The 25,706-nt window shown below is 47.4% G+C and overlaps 1 protein-coding gene across 1 annotated transcript in view; it reads left to right on the top strand.

Annotated features, from left to right (window-relative positions):
- LOC108936502 (breakpoint cluster region protein-like) overlaps window positions 1–25,706 on the top strand; it is a 74,494-nt gene that overhangs the window by 32,298 nt on the left and 16,490 nt on the right. The window contains exons 3-11 of the mRNA XM_029252901.1: window positions 10,917–11,101; window positions 12,738–12,842; window positions 13,517–13,702; window positions 16,059–16,166; window positions 17,289–17,349; window positions 18,674–18,726; window positions 19,148–19,288; window positions 24,169–24,290; window positions 25,103–25,268. Coding sequence (XP_029108734.1) covers window positions 10,917–11,101; window positions 12,738–12,842; window positions 13,517–13,702; window positions 16,059–16,166; window positions 17,289–17,349; window positions 18,674–18,726; window positions 19,148–19,288; window positions 24,169–24,290; window positions 25,103–25,268 — 1,127 coding nt within the window. The remainder of the gene's footprint in view (window positions 1–10,916; window positions 11,102–12,737; window positions 12,843–13,516; window positions 13,703–16,058; window positions 16,167–17,288; window positions 17,350–18,673; window positions 18,727–19,147; window positions 19,289–24,168; window positions 24,291–25,102; window positions 25,269–25,706) is intronic.

Here is a 25,706-nt window from a genome sequence, read left to right on the forward strand (position 1 = left end):
CATGGAAGTGGAAGGAGGACAATGCAATGGCAACTCAAACATCTAAGGTTCGAACTAGCGCCAGCTCTCTATGTGTGCTTTTGCTGTGTTTGTGTGGATTTTTTTTTTTTTTTTTCTTTTTTTTCCACTGCCCATTCTTTACCCCCACAAACCTTCTCATTTTCAAAACTGCGTGCGTAATGTGTGCACCCTTTCCGAGATGAGCCCTCCTGTCGACCTTACAGTTCCCGGATTAGGCTCCAGATGGCCATGACCCCCCGATTGTAAAAGTGGTGCTGAAATATTGATGATGACTGAATGAAAGAAAAGTGGCCAAAGCCCCCTGATGACCAGTAGCACGGACATTTGATCGGGGCAATACGTTGGGTCGAAGGGTTTCCAGTCAAGCTGGAGGCAGTTGCGTGTTTTGAGCTTTTTTTTAATAAGAGGCACTGTACACTAATTACAAATTTGCGACTCATATTGTAAATGCTTTGTTATTTCTAGAGACACATTTATGTAATCCTCATGACTGGTTATAATTCCTCATTATGTTGAGGCACGGGGTCACCCTGAAGATGCGGTGTGATATCCAATGAGAAAACGTGGAATTGCGTAACAAACGTGTGTTTGGCACGAGTGTGTCTTCGAGTACGCGTACGTGTAACTGCCCCGCGGTGTACGGGAGGCCTCCCTCCTGCTTCCGACAGGATCCTCGTAAACAGCTGTACGTTCAGGCCCCGGGTACTCGAGGGTCCGGTTGCTATGGCGACTGGCTTCCAGGAGAGTATCGGTAATTAAGAGGGTACCGTCGCTCTGCGTGCGCACGAGGCTCCTGCGGATATACGTGACAATAGACCCCGGTCTTCTAAATCTTCCACCCTCGTGTCCTCCTGTGGCAAGAGGTTGCCGGTGTGTCTCCTGAATAGCCGCCGCACCTTTGGAAGTAATAAGTCCTCGTAATTAGATCTCCTAAGTAGTGGCTATCTTGGTTTTTCGGTTCTCTCAGGTACGGGGCTCGAATCGGTAACGTGCGGCGGAGGTTATCGAAGAGACCGAGCTGCAAGTTTTCCATCAAGGCGATTAAGGGGGCAGCTGGTAGCGTATTGGTTAGAGCTGCTGCTTTTGGACCCATAGGTCGCAGGTTCGAATCCCACCTCCAGCTGTAGAACCCTTGAGAAAGGTAGTTACCTTAAACTGCTCCGGTAAAGTTACCAACCCGTGTAAATTGAATAAATAAATGGAAGTAGCTCAGCATTGCAAATTGCTTTGTAGAAAGGTGTCGGCTAAAGTGTATTGGTTTTAGTTTGGGGAAGGCTGCTACCTAATACAAGTGTCACAGTCTCAGACAAAAGCAAAAAGCTTTAAATGGTGTGTGTGTGTGTGTGTGTGTGTGTGTGTGTGTGTGTGGGTTTCTGCCCGGCATTGATTCCCTTCTTATTATGCATGTTTGTTAGTCCAGGTCACCTCAACTGACCTGTGTGTGGGAGCTCTGCCAACGCAGGCCATGCGGACTAATGGGAGCCCCCCGCCGAGAGACACCTAGTATTGATCGATCAATTGATCGATCCGTCACGCTTTTCTGGAAGCTCGGAACACTTCGGCGCCGGGTTCGACGCGCCGGTCACGTGATCCGGGAAACGAAACGCAAGACTTGTCTGCGGCGCGACGGCCTGCCGGACGCCGAGCGTAGAACGCGCCGCCGACTGGAGCGTCGGAGCAGAGCGGTCCTTCGTATGGATTCCGTGAGGTTGGCGTTGCAGCTGAAAATGGAACCGGGGTCATTGGCAGTATCTCTGAAATCCCCCCCCCCACCAATCACTGCACCCCTTGTTCCACCCTTCAGAAAGCAGGAACTGCAGAACTCCTTCCTGTGCTCTACGTAACCTAGGCAACGGGCCTTTGAGGGGCCGAATGATTTGCTGTCTGAAGCCTCGTCTCAGAGGAGGGACACAAAGGGGGAGCGGAGACAGAAATAACAGTGAGCCTTGAACACGGCCACCGCGTAATGTGGGATTTGTTTACTGGGCGATTACCAGATTGCTCCATTGTCTGAGGCTCCTGTCTGCTCACGATAAGCGTTTTGTGTTCCTTGTTGCCGTTCGCCGCCAGAACGATGGCAGCCCCCTTATTACCTCCCTGGCTTTTGTTGCTCGCTCTTGCGGAGCAAATGGGCTTTGCTGGCTCGGCCGCCTTGGCCGGGAACGAAGGTAATGTACCGTGCTTCTTGGACGAGCTGAGGAGGCCTGGTCTCGGGTTGCGTGACTCGTTTCTTACGGCCTTTTGAGCCGCGAGTTTCAATGAATTCTAATGCGCCGACTGCCAAGGCACCCCGGGATGATGTCTGGCTGGTGGGGGGGTGGCGGTCACCCCTCCTCGGAGGTGACGGTCATTTTTATAGCTGTAATATCTCAGGCCGGACCGTCCGCCGCTCGGCCGGGACAACCTCTTCGTTTCTGCCGTTTTTCCATTTTTATTGAACTTTTTTTTCGTTAATATCTTTGAGGTCTCATTTCAGACCCTACTTTTCGGGCTCTATAGCAGCCTGTAAGAGAATTACTGTCTGTTGCGGTTATCGATTAGACAAACATTGAGAAGGGCTGTTCAACTTGGAAAGAAATGTGTGTAGAGGGGCCAAGAAATAAATAGCGGTGTCGTTTTTGAAATCCGTTTTGGGCCAAAACCGTGGCTCTGAAAGTCACGAGAAGGTCGAGGCTAAAGAGCTTTTCTGAAGGTTTTGGTAGTTCTTTAAAGCCCTGAAGATTTGAGTATGATTACATGTGTAAGTGGGAGAGAGAGAACTTCATGTTGCTTGGTAACCAAATAACTGACATTATGAGCATAGAGTATGACGAACCCCCCCCCCCACCACCACAGAAAACCGTTGCATAGGTGAAACATCTGTCGGATAAGTCATAAAATGGGTACGGTTCCCCCCCGTAAATCAGGATGGACCTCCGGAACGGTCCCTCCGCCGCTGCTTACAAAGTCTTCTGGAGGCTGTGGTGTTCGTGACCAGAATCATAGTTGCGGATGCTCCGATTCCTACTTTTTTCCACTTTGCCAAAGAATCTCAGCACCTTGAAGAATGTCTCTGGAGGAGACGGGGCTCATTCATCGTCCCAGACTCTTACCGTTAATGTGAATAACGTCCGCTCTTTTTCGGTACTTTCTTTGGCGTTCATTTTCAACGAGTTGCGGTAAATGTCCAGCAGCACCCGACTCCCCGCCCGCCGTGAGCACGCAGCGGCCCGGAGTCCTGGCAAGGCGAAACGGAGGAATGTTTTCCGCTTTACTGCAAGCGTGTCTGATCGGGGCCCGTTCAACTTCTTCTTTGAGCTCCGTGTTTTGAAGCACAGACATCCAGTTAGTTCACGTTAAGCGTTTAGGTGCGATGAATGCTGGGATGTTCAGACCCGTCACTGTATGTGATGATGTGTCCTTATCCATCCAGCCGTCCTTCCCTCCCTGTGGGTGTGCTGCTCTTGGCATCCGTTAGCTTAGTGGAAACCCATAGTCTTGAATTTAGTGGACCCCCCCCATCAGAGAAAGGTCCAGTTTTAATTAATTGATTACATGTATTCATTTGTCAGGCGCTTTTCTCCAAAGCGACAAACATCTCATAGAAAAGACAAGGTGTTGATTACATTAGCAGAAAGAGACACTTAGATGCAGACGTGTGATTCTTAAGTGCCGTTAGTTTGTTTCTTTCCACCAAATGAACTAATATTCATCGAGTAGCTGCATAAAACTTTATCCGAATATTGATGATTCCTGATCCCCTTCCTCGTAATAATTTTTTTGAGATGCATATAAATATATATAATTACAAGAGTAGCTGTGTAAAGGTTTATCCGGGCATCATCTTAAAGTTATGGCGCATGAACATTTACACCTTACATGAACTTAGGAGATCATGGGCCGAGTGAGTCTGGAAGAGGTGAGTTTTCAGACCCTTTTTAAATGTGGACAGGGATTCAGCAGTTGTGAGTGAGAGGGGGAGGTCGTCCCGCCACAACGGAGCCGGAACCGAGAACCTTCGTGCTTTGCCTTTTGTCCGTGGGACCACCGAGCGAGCAGAAGTAGACGAGCGAAGGGGTCTGGTTGGGGTGTAGCGGATGATCGAGTCCTGTAGATATCTGGGAGCAGTTCCGTTGATACATTTGTAGGCTGCAACCAGGGTCTTAAATTTGATCCAGGCAGCTACAGGTTTTTAATTACACGTGATGAATTTTTGTAACATTTTTGGTTAAAAGCAAAACTTTTTTGACTTTGTGCTTAAGAACACTTGAACATGTTTACTTGCTGCACTTTTTGCACTGCTAAACAGAAGAGCGCACATCACCGTATAACTTGGCAGTAATCGAACGAGCCGCGTTCGCATTACCGGCTCGTTAATCGACCGTAGTCGTTTGACTCGGTCTTTCGTTTTAAGCGGCAGGATAAATAAAATTGAGCGCTGTGAACGTAAGGCGCCTGTTCGCACCGAAGCGAAAACCCAACTCATCAGATTCAAAAGATGCTGGGCTGAACACCTCGCTTACATTAGCTTAATACAACGTGTGATCGGGGTACGCGTCCTTCACGGGGCAAGGGTTCGAAATGACCGTTTCCGTTCACCCAGCAGCTCGCTGACACTTATTTCTAGGCGAGCTCGGTCCCTTCCGCACCAATCTGAACCGAGGACAAAACGTGCTCCTTCGTCCGTCGCGTCTCGTGTGACGGGGCCTACGGAGGAGCCGTCGACCGCCGCACGTTCCCTGGACCTTCCCGGCCGACGTGACGCCGAGAACGTCGAGCGTCCTCCGCGTCCGCGATCCGCTCGCCCGCTCCACGTTGTCCCCGCGTGCGCAGCTCTGTGACGGGAAGGAATCGAGCGGCTTCGCGGGGCGACGTACGGCTCCTTAACGCAAATATGCCGAGAGAGGGATGTAAACGGGAGGAGGGGAGAGCGCTCGCCTGTGCCTCGGCAGCCCGAGGCTTTTAGGCTGCGCTCGAGCGTGCGTTGCACCCTGGAGGCCTCATTAGCCAGGGCGGAGGCGGACTCTTTGTTGGCGCTCGCCCGCGACGTCCTCCTCGAGGGTGATTTTGAAGACCGCGTGCAGATCGCAAGTGCGACGTCCTTCCGGTTATCGGGGAATCTCTTTGACGGCCGTTAATAGCACGTGAGCCCGCCGTCCTCCTTTTCGTCGTGCGGTCTCTCCTCCTTTGCGGCGTTCGCTGCCGACAGCGCTGCTCCGAGGGTGTACGGAGGAGCCCTGGCGGGGAAAGCGTAACGGTCGTGAGCGTACGGGGCTGCTTGAGAGTGTGAGACCCCTACGGGGATGGTCATTATTCCCGTATAAAATATTAAAATAAACTTAAAATGAATAAATGACTGTGATTTACACCCCCTGATTCCACTTACCTACTTGATTCAATCAGTACAACTTGGGCTTCACTTTTTTTTTTTTTTTTTTCTCCCCTCCTCCAAAAACATTTTCCCTACTTGTGTGTTTCCACCACGCACACGATTTCCTCTAAAGAAGCATCTGGAATCGGTCATTACACACCTATTATGTCGCATGAGAAACACTGATTTTTGTTAAATAACTGTTCCGTGGTAAAAGTTAGGTACACAAGGGGTTGCCGCACTTTGGAGCAGCTCTGTATAACATGATATATTGTATGGAGGGAGAACTTCATTTCATTGGGCGTAATGAAAATTCAGATTTTTACTGATTTAATCCTGAGTGCATTTCTAAGGCAGAATGGAGTTGCCAGATATTCAAACTTCTCATCATCGTGATAAATTACTCCACCGTTGTACCCAGTGTTCACCGCTGAAGTGAGACGGGGGGGAAATTTTCCCGCATCGGAGTTTTGGGATGCGATCGTGTGTTCATGTTTAATATTAAATTTAAACAAAGGAGGTTTGTGTGTGTGTGTGTGTGTGTCACTCATGTCAGTCCCCATTCTCAGGGTCAGTCTCCACTTCTCCCCTCCCTCCCTCCAAAGATCTCCTTCCTAAAGTCTAGGATTGGAGATTTGACGGTGTGTGTGAATGAGCTGCTGCCAGGGCTGCGCAGCTACGTCTGTTGGCACAGGGGGTCAGGCGTATGTCGCGGAGTTGGGATCAGCGCAGCGTGCGCGTGCCCCTGTGTGTAACGATCACCCAGGCTTCTCTGTTGCCACCATGGAGGAAGCCTGACCGCCACGCTAGGGCTGAGATGAGACGCTGATGCGGAACCCTGGGTCACGGTAGCATGCTGGGTGCGGGGGGGGGGGGGGGGAGGCTCTGTCGGCATCTTTCAAGCTTTTCCTTTTATTCTGGGCGGCACAGCGAGTAGTGCTGCTGTCTCACAGCTCCTGGGTGCTGCGAAAGGACATGGATTCGATTCCTTCAGTCTGTGTGGAGTTAGCATGTTCTTCCTCTGTGGGTTTCCTCCGGGTGCTCTGGTTTCCTCCCACACTCCAAAGACGTGCAGTTCAGGTTCCCCCATACTGTGTGTGTGTTCCACTGATGTATGGATGAGTGACCCAGTGTAAGTAGTGTATCTAGCAGTGGAAGTCACCGCGGTGAATAAGGTGTGTGGGCTGATAACACTACATCGAGTTTATTGGAGGTTGCTTTGGAGAAAAGTGTCTGCTAAATAAATGTAAATTTCAAGATGTGTTTTTTTTTTATTTTGGGGGACAATGTCAATAAACATTGTGAGAATTAGCGAGTGATTTACCATATTTTCTCCCAAAAAACCAAGTTTGTTATACCTCCTGAAAAGCGACGCGTTTTTCTCACTGTCGAAGGTGTAACCGATGGTAGAAGCGGACAAGGAAGGTCCGGAATCTGGCTGAGTGCTTTCGCTCGTAAGCTTCCTCTTCCCCTTTAATTGACAAAGTTTGTTTTATCAAGGGAAACGTTTTTCTCCGACATCCGGACCGACGGGGACCTGGGGGAGGTAACGGTTGCTGTTGGAATCCTCTCCTCGCCCCTGCAGTCCAGGTGCACCGCGATTCACTCTGTGTCACTCCATGTGTGGCTGGAAAAGGGATAATTTTGGCAGCGCTCTCTTTGTGGTCTGCCTTGGCAGCCATCCCCGGTTTATACAGAGGCGCATTCTTCCTCGCGCCGATTCGTCCGGGGGTAATTAGGACACGGAGCCTGGGGCTTCCCTGCAAGAGTCGCCATGTGGTCACCCGTCGCGTCAAATTGGCTTCAGCTATTCAAGGCCGCGGCTTCGCGGAACCTGGTCTGCGGGGGGGAGGGGCGGGATGCACTCGTGGTTCGCCGTCGGCATGTGGGCGCTCTGCGTGTTCGGCTCCCCCTTCCTCCACGCGCACTACCCCCATCTCTGTGCCGAAGAGTCTACTCGACTCTAGTTGACCCTACATAGTTGCACCAAAGCAACTACTTAATTTTCCCCATTTGTTGAATTGTTTTTTTTTATTTTTAAGTAGGTTTGCTCAGAAAAAAGCAATATGGAAGGCTTGATAAGTCTGTGATTTGTACCCTGTTATTGACATTTGACCTGAAGGTAAACAGCCCCAAGCAAGGTATTTGGAAAGCCTGGTGTTACAAGAGGGGTTTGACCTGTTCCCCTTTGGAATGTGCCCTCCTCTTCCTGCCATCCACCCACCACTCCAATCACCTCCTCTTGCACCTGTGGAGCATATTCGTATACATGTGTTAGTTCTTCCGCCGTTGTTGGAATGAGATGTTTACCTGGCAGTGTTGGAGTCCAGAGTCCAGACGGTTGTGTGTGTCCCCCCCCCCCCCCCCCAGGGTTAGCTCAGAGCATCGGAACATGCTGCTAGGGGCTGGAGACTTGTAGCGTTTCCATTTACTCCATCTTTTGGGGCTGTCGTGTGGAACGATGCCAGCCGGAGGTCATGTAAGGGCTTCAGAAGACACTCCGTTGACTTGGTGATAGTGCCCTTTCCAGAATTGTCCTCATTTGAGGTTAGCATGGAGTATAGGGAGCAACCATCCTGGCCTGTAAGCTTTGAGTTTGTGTGTGTGTGTCGCTCCTGCCTTGCAAAGTCACCAAACAACATTTGGTGGAATGTTGAATGACTCGCACAGAAGCATCCCCATCTCACTGTTGATGTCATTAAAGCTCCCTAAGTGTTATGACTAATCACCGTCACAAATGGTGGCCCAACTTCACTGACCTTGTCATAAGTCATTGCGTAGCTACTTTATCAAGCACCTACCAAGCAGATGGAATTCTTCCTCGACGCTCAGCCACCTCCTTCCTGGATCTACAAGGGGTGTGGAAAGGGGTTACCAGTTTAGAAGTGCTGTGATTGTAATGCTTTTTTGCCTACTGCATAATTCCATATGTGCTGTTTCATAGTTTTGATGTCTTTACTCTTATAGAGTAGTAAAAATGAAGAAAAACCCTTCTCTTAGTAAGTGTGTATGGTATGTTTTGTAAATCAATCTGAAGATGGGTAGCAAAACACAAAAAGCCTTCTTAGCATGGGGTGTGTGTGTGTGTGTGTGTGTGTGTGTGTGTGTGTGTGTGTGTGTGAGAGAGAGATTCTTTCAGCAGGCAGGGCTTTATGGGTGTATTCTGCACCCCTGGAGAGCTAGCAAAATCTCTGTGTTGAGATTTTACGAGGGTGCTAAAAGCGTGCTGACCATCTAGGGCGAGAGTGCGGTCAATGGTGGAAAAGCATTCGGTCGAGGCCTGGCCACTCCTTGGCTCCCAAGGAGCTTTGAGGGTGGCCATGTCCTTGTTCCAGCAGCACAGACAACAGACCTTTGAGAACATTCACAAACCAAGGCATTGGGAAATGCTGAATTAGACATGCATCACTTAATGAGGATACGTTCTGAGAAATGTGCCGTTAGGCGATTTCGTTGTTGCATGAAAATCATAGTGTACTTATACACACCTAGGTGGTATAGCCTCGATCATAGAGCGTACTTATACAAAGCTATATGGTATAGCCTCGATTGTAGAGCATACGTATACAAAGCTATATAGTATAGCCTTGATCATAGACTGTACTTATACACGCCTAGGTGGTATAGCCTCAATTCAGTCAAGAGACATGGTAAACACAAGATTTATGATGCTGCTGCCAGCGTAACACAGCATACAATTTTCCAGTAAACTTTTTTATAATTGGGAAGAGTAAAGTGTAAAATAACGATTAAAAAGTACAGTATAGCAAATACATAAACCAGTAACATAGGTGTTATCATTATCAAGTATTGTGTACTGTACATAACTATGTGCTGTACTTCATATGACTGGCAGCGCAGTAGGTTTGTTGACAGCAGCACCTCCACGAACATGTAACACATTGCGTTACGACGTCGCTAGTCTAGAAGAAATTTTCAGTTCCATTTTAATCTTACAGGGCCACGGTCGTATCTGCGTTCGGTCGTTAAGTGAAACGTCGTTAAGTGGCGCATGACTATATTTTCGGCTTCTACTACAATGATGGAGACGACGCTTACCTGGAAGTATAGAGGTTCTGACAGTTAGTGCACGCTGCGAATGTACAGAATGGAGAGACAGAGAGATCTCTGTGGTGAAGAGAATGAGCCCTGACTGACAGGAGAGGAGGTTGCTGTTCCTTCACGCAACCGTGAACGCATTCGCAATGGTGTGTTTGTCCGGTCGTACGGCGACTTGTCGCTTTTACCCTTATAAACCTGGTATTTTGAGTGTCATCACATGACTGATTCCATCGTCTTGGTGCCACAAAGAGGCTCCTTTGTTCTGGTCGGCTGTAGCGCGCAGCTGTGTGTTTGCACTCTGTAGGCCTCAGGCACAGCAGGTAGCCCTTGTAATTGTCTCCATCAGTCATTATACTGTATCCCTGCTGGTCTCCAACTGTAAAGTGCAAGTGAGGTTACCGTCAAATATCTGCTCGAGGGAGAGGTTTCCTTGATTGCACACTTTTCTGGTTCAGAATGACAGGATTGCCTGGAGCGCATGTTTGCGTTATGTTTTTTTAACATTTCTAAGGTATTGTGGAATGGGTCACTCAGTGGACCCATGTTTGCTTCCTCTGTCGGCACAGGGGTGTTTCGTATGGGGTTCAGCAATTAATCCCATTAATTAGTTTGCATGTTCTCCCTGTGTTGTGTGGGCTTCCTCCCACACTCCAAAGACATGCTGTTGAGCTTCACCCATAGTGTATATGTTCCACTGATGTGTGGATGAGTGACCCGGTGTAAGTAGTGTATCTTGCAGTGTAAGTCACTGCGGTGAATAAGGTGTGTGGGCTGATAACACTACATAGATAGAGCTCATTGGAAGTCACTTTGGAGAAAAGCATCTACTAAATAAATGTAAATCTATAGTATTTTGCAAATACACAAGTTTCCTTTTTCTCCAGCATCCTTCCTTCGCATAACCCGGGTGTTGTTAGAAAGATTACCCAACAGTAGGTTAGACTGGGCTTAGTGTTGCCTTGCAGCCAGGCAACGTGGGTTTGAAATCTCACTCCTCCTGCAGCACTGATGAGCAAGGCACTTACCCTGAATTACTCCAGTGCAAAAAAAGAACCTTGTTGTACAAACGAGAAAACAGTTGAAAGTAGGTTATTGTAGAAATGCAACGTTACGAGTCGCTTTGGAAAATGGCATCGGCCAAATGAATAAGGGTCAACAATTATAAGTAGCTTCTAGTGGTTGCGCTCTGACGTTTGGGGTAGGTGGCTGGTACTACTTCCTTTATGCTTTCTGCCCCGGCCGGGGTATAAATGGAAGTGGGGATGGAGTGGTGGGTGGAGACATCGATAGCTGAACTGAGGGAGGAAGGGGTACATTCAAACACTGTCAGCATCACTAGGCTTTATTGCTCGATAACTTGACTGCCTTCGCTCCCGCTGAAGGTGTTTTTTTTCCCCCACTGAACATCCAGTGATGTTAAAATCAGTTGTGTGTAATTGGTAGTGACCTTTGACCCTCTATACCTGCTGCTTCCCCCTCCCAGACTCCTCCTATGGAGGGACTCCACCCAGTTACGGTTACGATCCGGAGCGCAGCGAGGAGCACCGGCGGCACCACGAGGTGATGCCCTACATCGACGACTCGCCTTCCTCCTCGCCTCACCTCAGCTCCAAGAGCCGCAGCAGCCGAGACACGCTTTCCTCGGGGTCCCTGGAGTCCTCCAAGTCGGTGAGTGCGCGCCCTACGGAGACCTTGCAGATACGCCGGGCGCTCGATGGCCGCGGTGTCGTCGAGACGTAACCCTTCGAAGACGTACCGTCGCTCTGGTCCTCAAAATACCGTCGAAGGTCAGGTCCGTGTGAGAATGAGGTCAACGTGGTGCAAACCATTTGCTTCCGACTCGCAGGAAAAGGTATTAATATGCAGCTTTTTTCTGGAATGTATTTGTCAAATGTTCCTAGTGGTGTCGCAAATCTCGACATGCTGCCAAACGCAAAAGTGTGGGTTAATCATCTTGTGAAGGTTCTGAGAGCTTCTCTAGAGCTCTCAGTCTTATATGTAAGTATGACGAATTTATGTCTTGATTTTAATATAGCGACATGTGAATCTATCTTTGGTTAAGTCACCAGGAGACCGAGGGGGGTGCTCTACTTTTAAAATCGGGCGGTTCGAGCTGCTCGACTGCTCACCAGTCATTCGCTCTTCTGTGACTTTCATTGTGATGTGCAGAATAAGCCGGTGCCATGTTTTTACGTCACGGTCGTGACCATGTGAGAATTGGTCTTAAGATGGACTTCAGAGGATGGCGGTCTAATGGATGTTAAGAGTTAGAACCCTCAGCTCCCGCCTCGTAAGGTGTGGTTTGGAGCTCTGGCTCGAAAAGGTGAAATTCCTTGTCTCCAGAGTCGGTTTGATTGCTAGTTAAGTCAGTTTTGCTCAGATCTGTGTCAAAGAAAGTCTAAAGAAGTGAAATCTTGGGTATTACCAAGGAACAGTCTGTATTGTTCTACAAACTAAGAACAACAGGTAATGGGTATAGTAAACAGTGTACCCTTCTTCAGGCTTGGTCTCCACTTGGCCCTTAGATCATCGGTGTTGTTCTCATAACACCGATTCCTTTTTGCAATGATCCTTTTTTTCGGAATCAAGTCCAGTGAATGGGGGGAAAAAAACGTATATTATATGTATGTGTGTGAATATGTGCATAAGATGATATAACAAAATTCACGCCTTGCTGTATAAACAATAACCATGACGGAGTGGGAATGATGCGCTGGATCGCAACTTAGCCAATATTTTTGGAATTAAATGATGATGAATTAAAGATTCTACTCGGGAGCTCAGTGCCCGTCACTAACTCGAGCTCTTGTGTGGACAGTTTTTCTTTGTCTCTTGTAGTGAGTTGCTGACCCCCCCCCATTCAGGACTAATTTATTTAATTTCTCTTTGCTCTTCGCGCCCGTATCCCAAGGGGCCGATGTAATTGATCCGGTGCGGTGATGATGCTCAAAGTGAAACGACAATACCAACTTCTGGAATATTACTCACCACAATCCATAAACATGTCAGTGTATTTTAAATAATCGTGGAAATTTGTTTACACATCCTCCGCTGAGAGCCCCTTCCCCTAGGACTGTGCGAGCACAGCTTGAGCTCGACGCAATTCGTAAAGGGCTGCTTTTTAGGGAACTGGGTGGGGGTGTGGGAAGGGGGCCCTGTCACCGAACCCTACCTCCAGGGCACCCTGCGTGTTCATCTCCGCCGTCTTTCTCATTAAGTCAGGTGTGCACCCATCTGTTTGTGTGTACAGGTACCCACGTGTGTGTATACAAGGTATAAAAGGAACATTTTTTCTCCTCCGCAGACTGAGCTGGACCTGGAGAAGGGCCTTGAGATGCGGAAATGGGTTCTGTCTGGGATCCTGGCCAGCGAGGAAACGTACCTCAGCCACCTGGAGGCACTGTTGCTGGTGGGTTTGGTTGGTGTATCTCTACGGTAGTCCCAGTCCTGCTCCTGGCGGTACGTGTGGACCATTAACAACTTCCGCAATCAAAAAGGGAGGGCTAAATGAATTCGGCACCCGGTCATAGTAATTATTTCTTTAATTGACGTGTGTCACTGTGGTGAAAACCTAATTTTACGTCGGCTCGTTGGGACAAGGGCCGGTGCCCCCCGGTATCGCGCGATCATACGACGTCTTGTGTACTTTCTTCAGAATTTGTCATGCTGCATCTGTAATCGTTCTCATTCCCCCACTTTTATTTGTCATTCTGCATGTTTTCTCCCTGACTCTGCCTTACCTTGTTCCAGTCATCCTTACTGCACTCCAAGTAGCAGTGCCAATCCACTGTAGTGTAACACGCTTGAGTTGACGGATGTGACCCAACCGATTCATCTTCGCGTCGTCATTAAAATCATTTAACTCTTACTGAGCTCCTTTTCTGCTGCATGAAGTGCTGGAAAACCTGGTGGGTTCTGGAAAACCCTTTAAGACCATCATCAAATAGCCCTACTCTGTAGTTGATGATGTCACCAGTCTTGCATGTAGGAATTAACAAGAAAATGACCATTTCTTAGATGCTCTGTATCCCACTTTCCTATACGTTTCTGGCTCTGGCTTAGCTCTCACACCTCTCTTAACAGCCGATGAAGCCCCTGAAGGCAGCGGCCACCACCTCCCAGCCTGTGCTGACCATCCCCCAGATCGAAACCATCTTCTTCAAAGTGCCTGAGCTCTACGAGATCCACAAGGAATTCTACGATGGGCTCTTGCCTCGCGTGCAGCAGTGGAACCACCACCAGCGGGTGGGCGACCTCTTCCAGAAGCTGGTGAGAACTCATGGGACTGGGGAATCTGGCATCATGCTGCTAGGATAAATCACTCTAGGCACTTACGGTACTGCTTCAAAGGGTGTGAACCTTATGGCAATAGTCATTATTCATGTATAAAATATTAAACGTATAAAATGAATAAATTACTTATTTACACACCTGATTGTGCTTTCCTGCTCAGCTGAACTAATACAACTTGGGCTTCGCTTATTTTTGCACCTGGACTATTTGTGTTTCTACTACACACTCGATTTCTTCTAAAGCAACATATGGAATTGGTCATCGCACACCTATTATGTTAGACGAGAAACACCGACTCTCGTTAAATAACCATTGTGGTAAAACGAAGAGACGGAAGGGTTCGCATGCTTTCCAAGCAGCAAGGCGTACTTGGATTTTATAGGTAAAGGTGATGACTGCTTTCTGCAGACAGTGACATGTAGTTTCGTGTAAATGCAGTTTTACACATTTGATTTAAATACACATATAATACAACGGAATAATCTTTTCCCAATGATGGTAATTTGTAGAAGGCAATAAATTTGCATACAGTATATGAAATGGATACTATAGCAAATAGAAATGGGACAGAATCAGATTAAATCTGTTTTACAGAAATGAGCACAATATGGACATCCTCTCAGAATCAGTTAAATGCCTGAAAATGTTTAATATATTTTCACTCTATTAAATTACAATTGGCCTAAAAAAATTTAGTAGAAGTTGGTTATGTAATATTTGTAATATACTAAATGTTCAGATTGAAGGATATGCTGTGTCTCTTTCTATTAATAGGCTTCCTAGAGAAAGTCTTTCCCTGTTTAACTTCAATGTCGCCTCCTCAGGCACGGTAGTAGTTCTGGATTTGTCTGTTCCGTCATCAAGCAACGAGCAAATTCCTCGTCTCCGTTTTTGCTCTTTCTTGGCGAGCCTGTAATCCGGCATCAGAAGGTGCTTTGCTCGCGAAGCAGACAGGCTTGAAATCTGCACGTCCCACGCCTTTGGTCGCTCGCACACACAGGATGTTATATGCAAATTTGTTCAAATCAGGTTCCTCAAGATATGACAGGGGCTCATGGTGTGTGTGTGTGTGTGTTGGGTGGGGGGGGGGCTGCCATGTGAACGGATGCAATGGGCAGCATCTACAAGCAACTGTTAGCCTTGCTCTGGAAGCACTTTGCACTGCTTGACAGGCATTTACAGAATGGGCCGCTTCCACGACGCCCCTTAGAAGGCTCTTCCGGTCGGCAGATGCGTGGGAGGGGAAAAAAGTGTTTTCGTTCTTCTGTCGGCAAGTGCATCTCTCTTAACTCAACCATGAACTCATTCTCACGTGTGCACTGCAAGTACTTAGTGGTATCACCTGGAACAAAGTCCTTCTGGTTGCCACGTCTACAAAGAGTCTTCCAAGACCTTGACCGCACCAACAGTTGTCGTCATGTTGCTTGACGTCTGTCAGACCCTTCGGTTGACCCTTTACCCTGTACGTGATCAACAGAGGAACAGCTGACAAAGGGAAAGTGGCTTCAAGTTCCCAAAGACCTGGACTGGCTTCTCCACACATCCATGGCTCAAACATATAAGAGCTCGGTGGCTGGTGCAACGGCAACCCCAGCAGTCACGCCACCGCAATTCCTATACAACTGGTGCCCGAGCAATATACCTGAGCTGCTTTTGGATCTTTTGAATATTTCTTCTTAAATCTTTTCAAATCTTCTCTCCTTAGCTTCTTTTTTAATGGAGCAGATTAGCTTGTTAAGATGGTGAAGGATACATTATTGCACTGCTTAATAAAACTGATGAGTTTGGATAGCAGAATTAGATTTTCAGATGTGCACTTTAAGCTGCCATCTCAGGAATTAATTGAGAAGCCGCTCTTTGCTGCTATGGCGACGGATCTGCAAATGAATTAGGGAGATGGTGGTGGTGGTGTTTCTAGAGCCGGGGGGGGGTGCTGTGTGACTCTGCCCTTGACCCAGCTGTCTTGTACAATACCTGTGTTCCTTATTATAATCATAATTTTGATACGGTAGGTTTTTAATGGCTACTTCTGCTGCTGTTTGTAATAAAAATCACACTGGTCTGAACTGCTGATGCAAATCTTTGCCTGGAAGGTAAGTTGTGGGATTTCCCTTTCAGTTGATGGATAAAATACACATAGAATTACTAGATGAACTGCAAGCAAATCTGCTTGGAGCGCATTCTGTCATAGAGTTCCAGGACTACTGTGGTTAAAAATTACTCGATGTTAATGCTCTTTCTCGCAGTTGATGTCTGTGATCTTTTAATTCTGTACCCGTGACAAAGTTGACCCCTTGTAATTGCCTGGCAACCTCCATCGTCCCCTCAACAGGCCAGCCAGCTGGGATTGTACCGCGCCTTCGTGGATAACTACGAGGTTGCCGTGGAGACAGCTGAGAAGTGCTGCCAAGCCAACACGCAGTTTGCTGAGATTTCCGAGGTAACGGCATGAGAAATTGTAGCGTTGACCTCTTCCCGTCTCTTTAGTATTCGATGTGGGGTGTTTGGGGTTTCATTGGTGTGACAGATTAGGAAGAGTTGGCTGGGTTTCTTAACGTTGGGATTGGCAAGGGTTCACTTGGGAAGTGGTGTTGGGTTAGGCGATTCCTCTCTTACACCACTCTAATGCAAGTACAGACATGTGTTGCTTAACGACGGAGATACGTTCTGGGAAATGTGTCGTCAGGCGATTTTGTTGTGCGAACATCATAGAGTGTACTTATACACACGTAGACGGTATAGCCTCGATGCGGTCGAGATGTGGTAAAATCGAGATTTATGACGCTGCTGCTGGCGTAACATAGCATACTGTTTACTGTAAAACTTTTTATAAGTAGAAAGAATACACTGTAAAATTTACAGTAAAGACATAAACCAGTGACATAGGTGTTTATTATCAAGTATTATATATTGCACATAATCGTATATGCTGTACTTTTATATGACTGGTAGCGCAGTAAGTTTGTTTCCACCACCACGAACACATAACACGTTGCACTACGACACCACTAGTTGATCATTTTTCAGCTCCATTATAATCTTGTGGGACCACCGTCGTATTTGTGGTCAGTCGTTAAGCGAAACGTCGTTAAGCGGTGCATGACTGTACGCACACAACTCATCTCCCTGAACGGCGTGCACTCTTAACATCTCAAGTATAAACCCAGGGCAGTTGGGAGGGGCATACACCATCTCTCAGGCATTCTGAGAACAGGCAACTCCGGGGCTTGAGGTTCGAAAATTTTGAGAGTGAACAAGCGACTCTGCACCTGAGCTTTATTGGAGTTTCAGGGGTTTGGGTGGGAAGTGTCTATATGCTTTGCAGGTGATTTACTCTTTCACCTGCATTGGAAAAAAAGGGCTTTTTCAGTTTTTTATAATTTTGACATAGTTGCCAAATTACAGTGCAGATGAAATGAAACGCATTAATTGAATCCTCCCAAGATATTTGCAAATTTGTGTTGACTTCTTACAGATTTTGTCAACTTTTCGTGACATAGAGATATTCATATTTATATGAATAAACTGAAGGGCAAAGATGCCCCTCTTCTTGTGCCTACAGAACCTCAAAGTTAGGGGTACGAAGGACTGCAGAGACCAGACGTCTAAGAATTCTCTGGAAGGTTAGTGCTGCTCTACTCCTTACAAATACAGCCCACAGTAAAAACAATAGGTGGCGATTGCAGGTGAACTTTAGGGCTAGTAGTACATGATTGGTTCATATTTATTGCTTATTATCACTTAAACTTCTTTTAACAAAAGATACACAGTGAAAGTTACATTAATGATTGATACACAATTTCTAGTTTTTCTTAAAATGTATAACACAAATCGATACATTTTTGCTTGATGTAGAATTGTCATATTTTCAATCCTTTGTCATAATCTGGTAAAAGAGCTTGAATTCTTCATAGGCCTGTTCCTCATATTAATTAATTTCATAAAATTACCGTTTGGTTAATTTCCAGCGAAGGTGGTCATATTAGTTATTTATGGAAAATGTTGCCTAAAATTAATTACTGGTAAAATAAAAGGTATTTTTTTGTGTGACAACACAAAACAAAGAAAATGTTTGATACATTTTTAGTTTCTTTTAATGTTATATTTTCATTCTTTTGTTATCTATAACCAGTTGTCCAGAGCATTGATTATTTGGGTCATGGATTTTTCTGACATTTTAAGTATTGATTGAATTCCTGTTGAAACTGCAGAGCTCGTATCCATCGAAGAAACAGGTAACAGTGGAGGAAAGTAGTCTCCTCCCCCCCCCCCCCCCCCTATTTATCATTTGATTTATTTGCTCCAGAGCGTTCTGTCTTCCTCTTTTTGAATTTAATTTTTTGTTGGGGTAAATCAGATTTTTAAACATTTCCTTATTTTCGGCAGTTTCAGAACTTGGCCCACTGCTACGGTAGCCGTCCGAGATACCGCAAACACACCAGAGGAAACGGAAGCGCTGAAACATTGTTTCTCGTCTGTTTTCAAAAGCCGCAATATTAGTTTTTAACTTGATTTTTGAATCAGCCTATCCTCATAACCAGCGACTCGCTGGTTGGAGTACGGACGCGGTCAGCTGCCTTTCATTTATTAGCCCGGTTTGTACCAGTGCACAAGGTAACCGGAAAGCCGTGACCAACTGCTCTGCACAGGGACTCAACGGTTCCTTCTGAAAACCTGCCGAAACGAAGCGAGAGCGAAGGCAGCTGGCGTTTTTACATCAGCTCTTGTCCCACCTGCTATGGAAGTGACTGCGCAACACACGTGATGCTGCTGTTCTGAAAAAGAAGCCCCTCGCATTGAAAGGGGTGTATATTTGTACCGTTCGTGCCGTTTTTTCAGCTTAGGGGTGCCGATTCCAGAAAGTTCCTTTAACCGGACTGGGCTGCAGCAGGGGTGCCTGCTCTTTGTTGGCTGCAACACTGAACCATTTGTCTCTCTGTGCCTCAGCTCTCCTGTACAAACCTGTGGACAGGGTGACCAGGAACACCTTGGTGCTGCACGTAAGTGGGAGTCGGCGCTGCTGTCTGCGCAGCCCCGTTCCTTTTCACCTCTTTCCTCCTTCAGTCTCTAAAGTTAGTAGTGACTACAGTCAACGAAGAGCTTCCTCAAGCACAGTAAAAGTCATCTGGCACAAGTATGGCCTTAACATAGTGGTTAGAGCTGCTGCCTTTGGATCCAAAGGTCACAGATTCGATTTCCACCTCCAGCTGCAGTAGCCTCGAGCAAGGTACTTACCCTAAATTGCTCCGATAAAATTCCCCAGCTGTATAAATGGGTGAATAATTGTTGATAACATTGGAGAAAACCATCAGGTAAATCGCTAAACACGAAATGTTGTAGAAGCAGCAGGTTCCATTCTCCACGAAATGTGCCCTTAGCCGAAGGTGACATCTTTTTTAATGTGTGTTCCGTGTGACGCAGGACCTCTTGAAGCACACCCCCTGCAGCCACCCAGACTACCCCCTGCTGCAGGATGCTCTGCGTATCTCCCAGAACTTCCTATCCAGCATTAATGAGGAGATTACGCCCCGGCGCCAGTCCATGACTGTCAAGAAGGGGGAGGTGAGGCTGCTTTGTTCGTTCAGGTCTGGTGTTGAGAGTTCGAGGCTCTCGACCGATCTCGACACGGTGGCTTTAAATCATTGTCGGCACGTAGGATTTATGCATTCGGTGGCTGCGGGTCTTTGTAGTTTGCAGAAGGCATGAATGACAGCAGTTTTGCCCAAGTCTGTGCCACGGAATAACCCCCCCTCCACCCGCCAGCATCCCCCGCCCTCGCTGCAGTTATTCATGCACTATTTATTACGGCGGTCTGGTCTGAGCACTCCTCCCTCCTCCATCTCTTGTGGGTGTAGGAGGGGCACGCAGGGGTGGGGGTTCAGTCTTTATTACATTTTGGTTCGCCCCCGGTGCCTACCACCAGTCTGAGTCGAGGCGCACCGTCGGAGTTGAGGAGCTGTGAACTCGTCATGAATTATTGATTTCTCCGACGTGAAGGGTTACAGTGAATTGACGTTCGTTATTTTTCAAAACACGAAAGGAAATCCTTGGATTATGTGGATCCCCCTCTCCTATCCCCCCCCCCCCCCCCCCCAACCCTATACAAGCCCTGCGCTGGGGTCCAAATGGTCATGGTACCCTTTGACCACATTGCTTTACTGCACTGTAAACAGCCAAGGGTGTCTCTCTAAATTATTACTAACCGATTGCCGTGCTATGGATAGAATTTCTAATCTATTTAGCACGCAGTCATCTACGATTATTGTAATTGATGATAATTGCGGTCATAATTTTGCTGAGTTTTGTGGCCGCATCGTGTTTCCCGGTTTAATGTAATCGTAAACGCATCCATGCAGCTCGGTACAGCGGACGGTTTTCAGTTGCCAAAGCGACGATGTAGATGGGCCGAAAAAGGATGAGTCAGTGCTGGTGCTGTTATTGATGACAGCTGGCATTAATTACCACTGACCTCTGGGCTGGGACCAAAGGACGTCCACTAGGTTTTGTCTCTCGTCCATCATTTTATTCAAGAGTTTCCCTTTGATTGGCAGAGCCCGTCGCGTGACTCATGGCCGCGTGCCGCGCCGTCGTGAAGGGCAGTTAATTTAACGCAGAGCCGCTGCTCTTCTCTTGCCCGTTTGGCTCCTCGATACCATCGTGAAACCCATGTTCCAGGATCGTATTTTGAGTTTTGCAAAAACATCGAGCTGCTCCGGAGTGCAGATTACGTTTTCTCCCCGGCGGTTAGAGCTGTTGCCTTCGGATCCGAAGGTCACGGGTTCGAATCTCGCCTGTTGCTCTAGTACCCTTGAGGCACTTGCCCTAAACTGCTCCAGTGAAATTACCCAGCTGTATAAATAGGTAAATCATTGCAGGCAGCCTAATATTGTAAGTCGCTTTGGAGAAAAGTGTCAGATAAATGAATAAATGTAAAGGCAATTTCAAAATCTTATGACTTTTACCCTGTAGTAAAACCAGAGAGGCATTGGAAGGTATGACTCTGCTTGGGTCTAAACCTCACTTGGCATCAAGGAAGGTGTTATAAGATCTTAATTTTCATACCTTTGCTTTCGACTCATCTTTTGACCAGCGTTTTGGGGGGAATCTTGTCAAGTTGCGTAGCTGTACAACATTTTTATCCTACTCAGTTTCTATTATTATCTCGTTTATTAACCAGCTTTATTCATTGACATTTTACACAGTTCTGTAGTTTTTTACCTTTTATTTAAAATTCTTTAGTTCCCATTTCATTTATATTTTTTACGTTATACAATTTCTATTGTGATTCTGATTTTTGTTTAACCAGTTTTATGAATCGACATGTTTTTAAATCAAGATGGTTTTTTTTTTTTAAAAAAAGTTTTTTTTACCTTCTTAGTCTTTATGACTTCACCACAGTACAGTAGTATATTTATTATTCTTTAGTTTCTATTTTATCATTTTTGAAATACCATTCTTTAGTTTGTTTTTTTGATCATTTTAAAGTATTTTGTTGAAATATAAAAGTGTATGGCAATGGCGTACCGAATGGCATCTGAGTGAGATGCAGTGATTTACAGGGATATCATCTGACGGTCACTACCGTACGCATCCATCCGTTGACGCTGGTGGACCTACGACCAAGCGTAATTTTTATATTTGCATATATTTTTTCTCTTTTTAAAAAATTCATGCAGTATTTTTTCGGTTGTATGTACAGATGGTCGTAAGTAGGGGAGAGGCTGTACTTTGAAGAATACAAAAGAGCGTTCAACAACAGACAAACATGTTTACAGACTGAGGATTTGCTCTGTTACTGACACCTGCAGCAGGTTCATGGTGCTGCTAGTAGATGCAGACTGAATGTCTCTACACTGTTGTATAGAAAGGAAAGTGTGTGTGTGTGTGTGTGTGTGTGTGTGTGTGTGTGTGTCGGGCTGCTGATCTCCACTCCGTATCCATGCTCAGCACTTGTCCAGCATGGTCGCACTTCACTCCCCACATCGATAAACGCAACTTTCGTTTTCGGTTCAATAGTCGGTTCAGTTCTTTCCCTTTAAATCCAGTGTTCAGTCCCTGACGCACGCAAGATGCATTACTTTACACTGTTTTACGCTGTGTCTGCCTTATGGATTACACCCCAACCTCATTTGCATATGCAGCCTAGAATATTTAACAACGTCCATGTTCAGTTGATGTCTGGAGCGCTTTTCAGTCGGCGGATTAACGCAAGGACCGCGATTCGGACGTCTTTGGCGGCCGGCGCTTTGCGAATGGGCTGATTAATGAGTACTTTTACAGTGGGGATGGATTTGTTCTGTGCCATTTGGGCAGAGTAGCGGGTTCGGCGCATTAATGAGAGCGGACTTATTAGGTTCTGAAATTCAGAGAATGGTCTTTGGCGGTTGGAGCTGTCGAACCCTGTCCAGTATTCTGAGCCTCATGGTTACTTGAGCTTTTCTTCTTGGGTTCACGAGGAGGGGCCCAGAACACGATGGGCTTCCTGACAAATGGATCTTCGCACCAAGCGGAGTTTCAGCCAGCTCAACAGCTAGAGCTTGTGAAGGAGGCCAACGTCAGCGGCGAGAATGGAGGATAAAATCATTCCGTTTGGAGCCGAAATGCTGAGCGTGAGCGAAGAGCAGAACGGGGATGCGACCCTCCGTCAGGTTGTCTCGATCACGCCGTCCCGGAAAATGCTTCCGGACACGGAAAAAAAGGAACACGTCGCTCTTCTGGCCGACACTGATTTTAATTTTAGGATAAAAACCATGTGAGTTTGAGTTCAGCCTTGATGGAAATAGGCCACGTTCCGTCCTCGTGGACGTTCTGCTCCGAGTTTTGTTGGAGAGATCGGGGGCGCGAGGGGGTGTCGAACAACACGTACCTTTTAAGTTCCCAATCTGTCTCTCATCCCAGCAGGTAGTTAGCTCATCTTTTTATGAGCACCACCAGCCGGAAAGAGACATTTCACACAGAATGGACACTTTTTGTGGGGTGGGGGGGTCAGTGGACATGTCCTCTCCCCCTTTTGTCTCATGTCATTTCCTAAAGGGGAGTAATAAGGGTAAACCACACTGTTTTTGAACCTTCTTTTTTTCCCTTTGGATTGGGGTGTTTCACTAGTGACACTATTTGGGGCAGCTGGTAGTACAGCAGTTAGAGCTGCTGTCTTTGGACCCAAAGGTCGCAGGTTTGAATCCCACCTCCAGCTGTCGTACCCTTGAGCAAGGTACTTACCCTAAATTGCCCCAGTAAAATTACCCAGCTGCGTAATTGTAAATAGCTTAACGTTGTAAGTCACTTTGCAGATAGGCATCCGAATGAGTGTGAACAAACGGATAAACGAACGTACAGATTTGACGGGACACCTCTTCTTTGGGGCAAAGCCAGAAGGATTGTACTGGTCAGAGGTTTAATGCAGCCGAGTGCACACTTGCAGGGTGCTGACTCATATGTCTGTACTGTTTTTTAGGGGGTTGGGGGGGTTGTGTGCTTGGGGTATGGTTGATGTGATGCTGGCAAACAGCATGCACCACCACCGTGTGAGTGACTTGGGTGATGAGTACTGCATTCTTGGGGGTCTCCATCTCAAACTGACTGCACCAGCGTTGTCAGCCTCGCTCTGATTGGCTGCTCGTGGCTGTGATGTCATCCTTTGTAAATGTGCTCGAGGTGTGTTTGAGCAACACCAGACAATGGGGTGTGTGATCTCTGCTTGGGTTAGCTGTGTGTTGGGGTGTGAAAGAAGATGCAGCCGTAATACCCCTCAGGCGAATGTCGGGCCTTTGGTTGCCTAGGATACCGTGATTGGCGGGTGCATTGAAGTTTCAATTGTTTGGGGGGGGGAGAAAATGTATTTCTTTTTGTTTTGCAAGAGAGCATGTCGGAGAGAGTCTGCCAGTCTGGAACCTGTCATCCAAAGGCTGTTTCCATTTCTCGGAGGATGACAACACCGCCCCCTTCGGGCGACTGGTGTTACTACAGGTCGTTTCTGTATTTGTTTTTGAATGGAGATGTTTCTTTTCCTGAAGCTGTTTCGATATTCCAGTAGGGTGTGTTTTTTTTTTTTTTTTTAATACGTCACTTAATTGTACTGTGCTACTTACGTCGGAATGTTTCAGGCCAGAAATGAACAGGCGCAGCTCTTCGGCCTCCTGCGCGCCAACGTCGGATGTCAGAGAACGCACGCTTTCGACGGGTCAAAATCCACTCGTATAACGAATAGTAGTCACTGAGCAACCGGACAGATTTATTTCGGTCTCGCCCCGCGCCAATAGCTCCGAAAGTAACATTTCATGCAGCGAAGTAAAGCTACTTGACTGCTGATCGACTGCATTATCCTGAAGAATCGCCCTATGCCGCACCGCCGGGTCGGTCGGTTGAATCGGTGACTCATCGCCTGCTTGCGCGAGAGGCTGCCGGATCGCTCGGTTGACGGTTTCCATTGTCATTCTGCACAGAACCGGCAGCTGCTCAAGGACCGATTCATGGTGGAACTGGTGGAGGGCGCCCGGAAACTGCGGCACGTCTTCCTCTTCACCGACCTGCTGCTCTGCGCCAAGCTGAAGAAGCAGATGGGGGGGTAAAGGCGCCGCTGCGAGCTCCTCTCTACCATTCCTCCTGTGCGAGCTCCCCTCCGCCTCCTTTGTTCCTTGTTTCGCCCTCCAGCCGGCATCGTCTACACACAGCCCGTCTACCGCGTGTGCGAGTGACATCTATTGGATAATCCTTTTTTCCATTGAGACGCCACATTAGCGCTCAAAATTTGGCCTCGCTTCCACACGCCCCCCCCCCCCGTGCTCCGTTCCGGGGTTTGTTTCACTAACGCCGCCACCCCCCACCCATTGTCGTACGAGGCTGCGGCGGAGCACTATTGATCTGAGTGAGTGCAAGCAGAGCCAGTGGGAGGGCACATTAGCACAGATTGGTGTCTAATCTGGCCTTGGCAGCTGTGATCTCTGCAGCGAAGGGTTAGCGGAGGGTCCGTTTAGATCGGCTCCGTTACGTTCTGCAGGGTGTTTCACCCCGTAGTTGTGTGCGCGCTCATGATGTGGGCTCGTGTCTGAACACCCCGTTCCGACCTCCCTCCCCTCTGTATTCTTGCTGCCGTCTGTCTCTGATTTGGGCGCTTCTGTCCTCCAGTTTCCCACTAGGTTTTGTTCCGTTAAATCTGGCACATGTCACACGTTTCAGGTTCGCACAGACACGTTGAGATACTTAACAGAGGGAGAGATTCGCACCGAAACTTCCTGCCGTCGTAAACTGAGCACGGTTTATTGGGGGCCATTCCCTTCTGACCGCTGGCCTCGCTTTCTGTTTGCCAAAATTCCACATTTTACCTTCATTACTCAATGTGCTCCTGCTCTCTCCGTCTTCCTGTCTTTCTCCGTGCAGGAAGAGCCAGCAGTACGACTGCAAGTGGTACATCCCGCTGTCCGACCTCACGTTCCAGGCTGCCGATGAGTCTGACCCCCCGCCCATCCCCCACGTTCCGGATGAGGAGATCGATGCCCTTAAGGTCAAGATCTCCCAGATCAGGGCCGAGATCCAGAGGGAAAAGGTGCGTATCGTCCGGGACCTCCAGGAAATTACGGATGTGCCGGAAGCAAAAGGTCATTGTGTGGGTGATCGATTTCGTTGCATGTGTTGCTGCCGTGTTCCCGCTAAACATACCTATGCGGGACGCTGTCGAATACAATCATACCTCGACTTTCTTGAGAGAATTCTTTGTAAATGAGAATTCATAATTGGACCCTCTCCCTGTCATGGTGGACCTGATAATTGCCAGGTTAATTAGTTAATAACCACACAAACGCATGTATTTCATGCAGCAGAGTGCAGAATTGACTCTCTTATTTGTGCAGGTCAGCACTTGAATAATGAAGTCTAGTAAAAGAGTGAATTTTAATTGTGAAGTTAGGGGGAAGAACGGTGCGGTCCAGTTAAACGAAGCGGGTTTATCTAAACGCTTTGGTGAAAACGAAACGAAAAAACGAAA

This window comes from Scleropages formosus, chromosome 6 (genome assembly GCF_900964775.1).
Source record: "Scleropages formosus chromosome 6, fSclFor1.1, whole genome shotgun sequence".
Classification (NCBI taxonomy): domain Eukaryota; kingdom Metazoa; phylum Chordata; class Actinopteri; order Osteoglossiformes; family Osteoglossidae; genus Scleropages; species Scleropages formosus.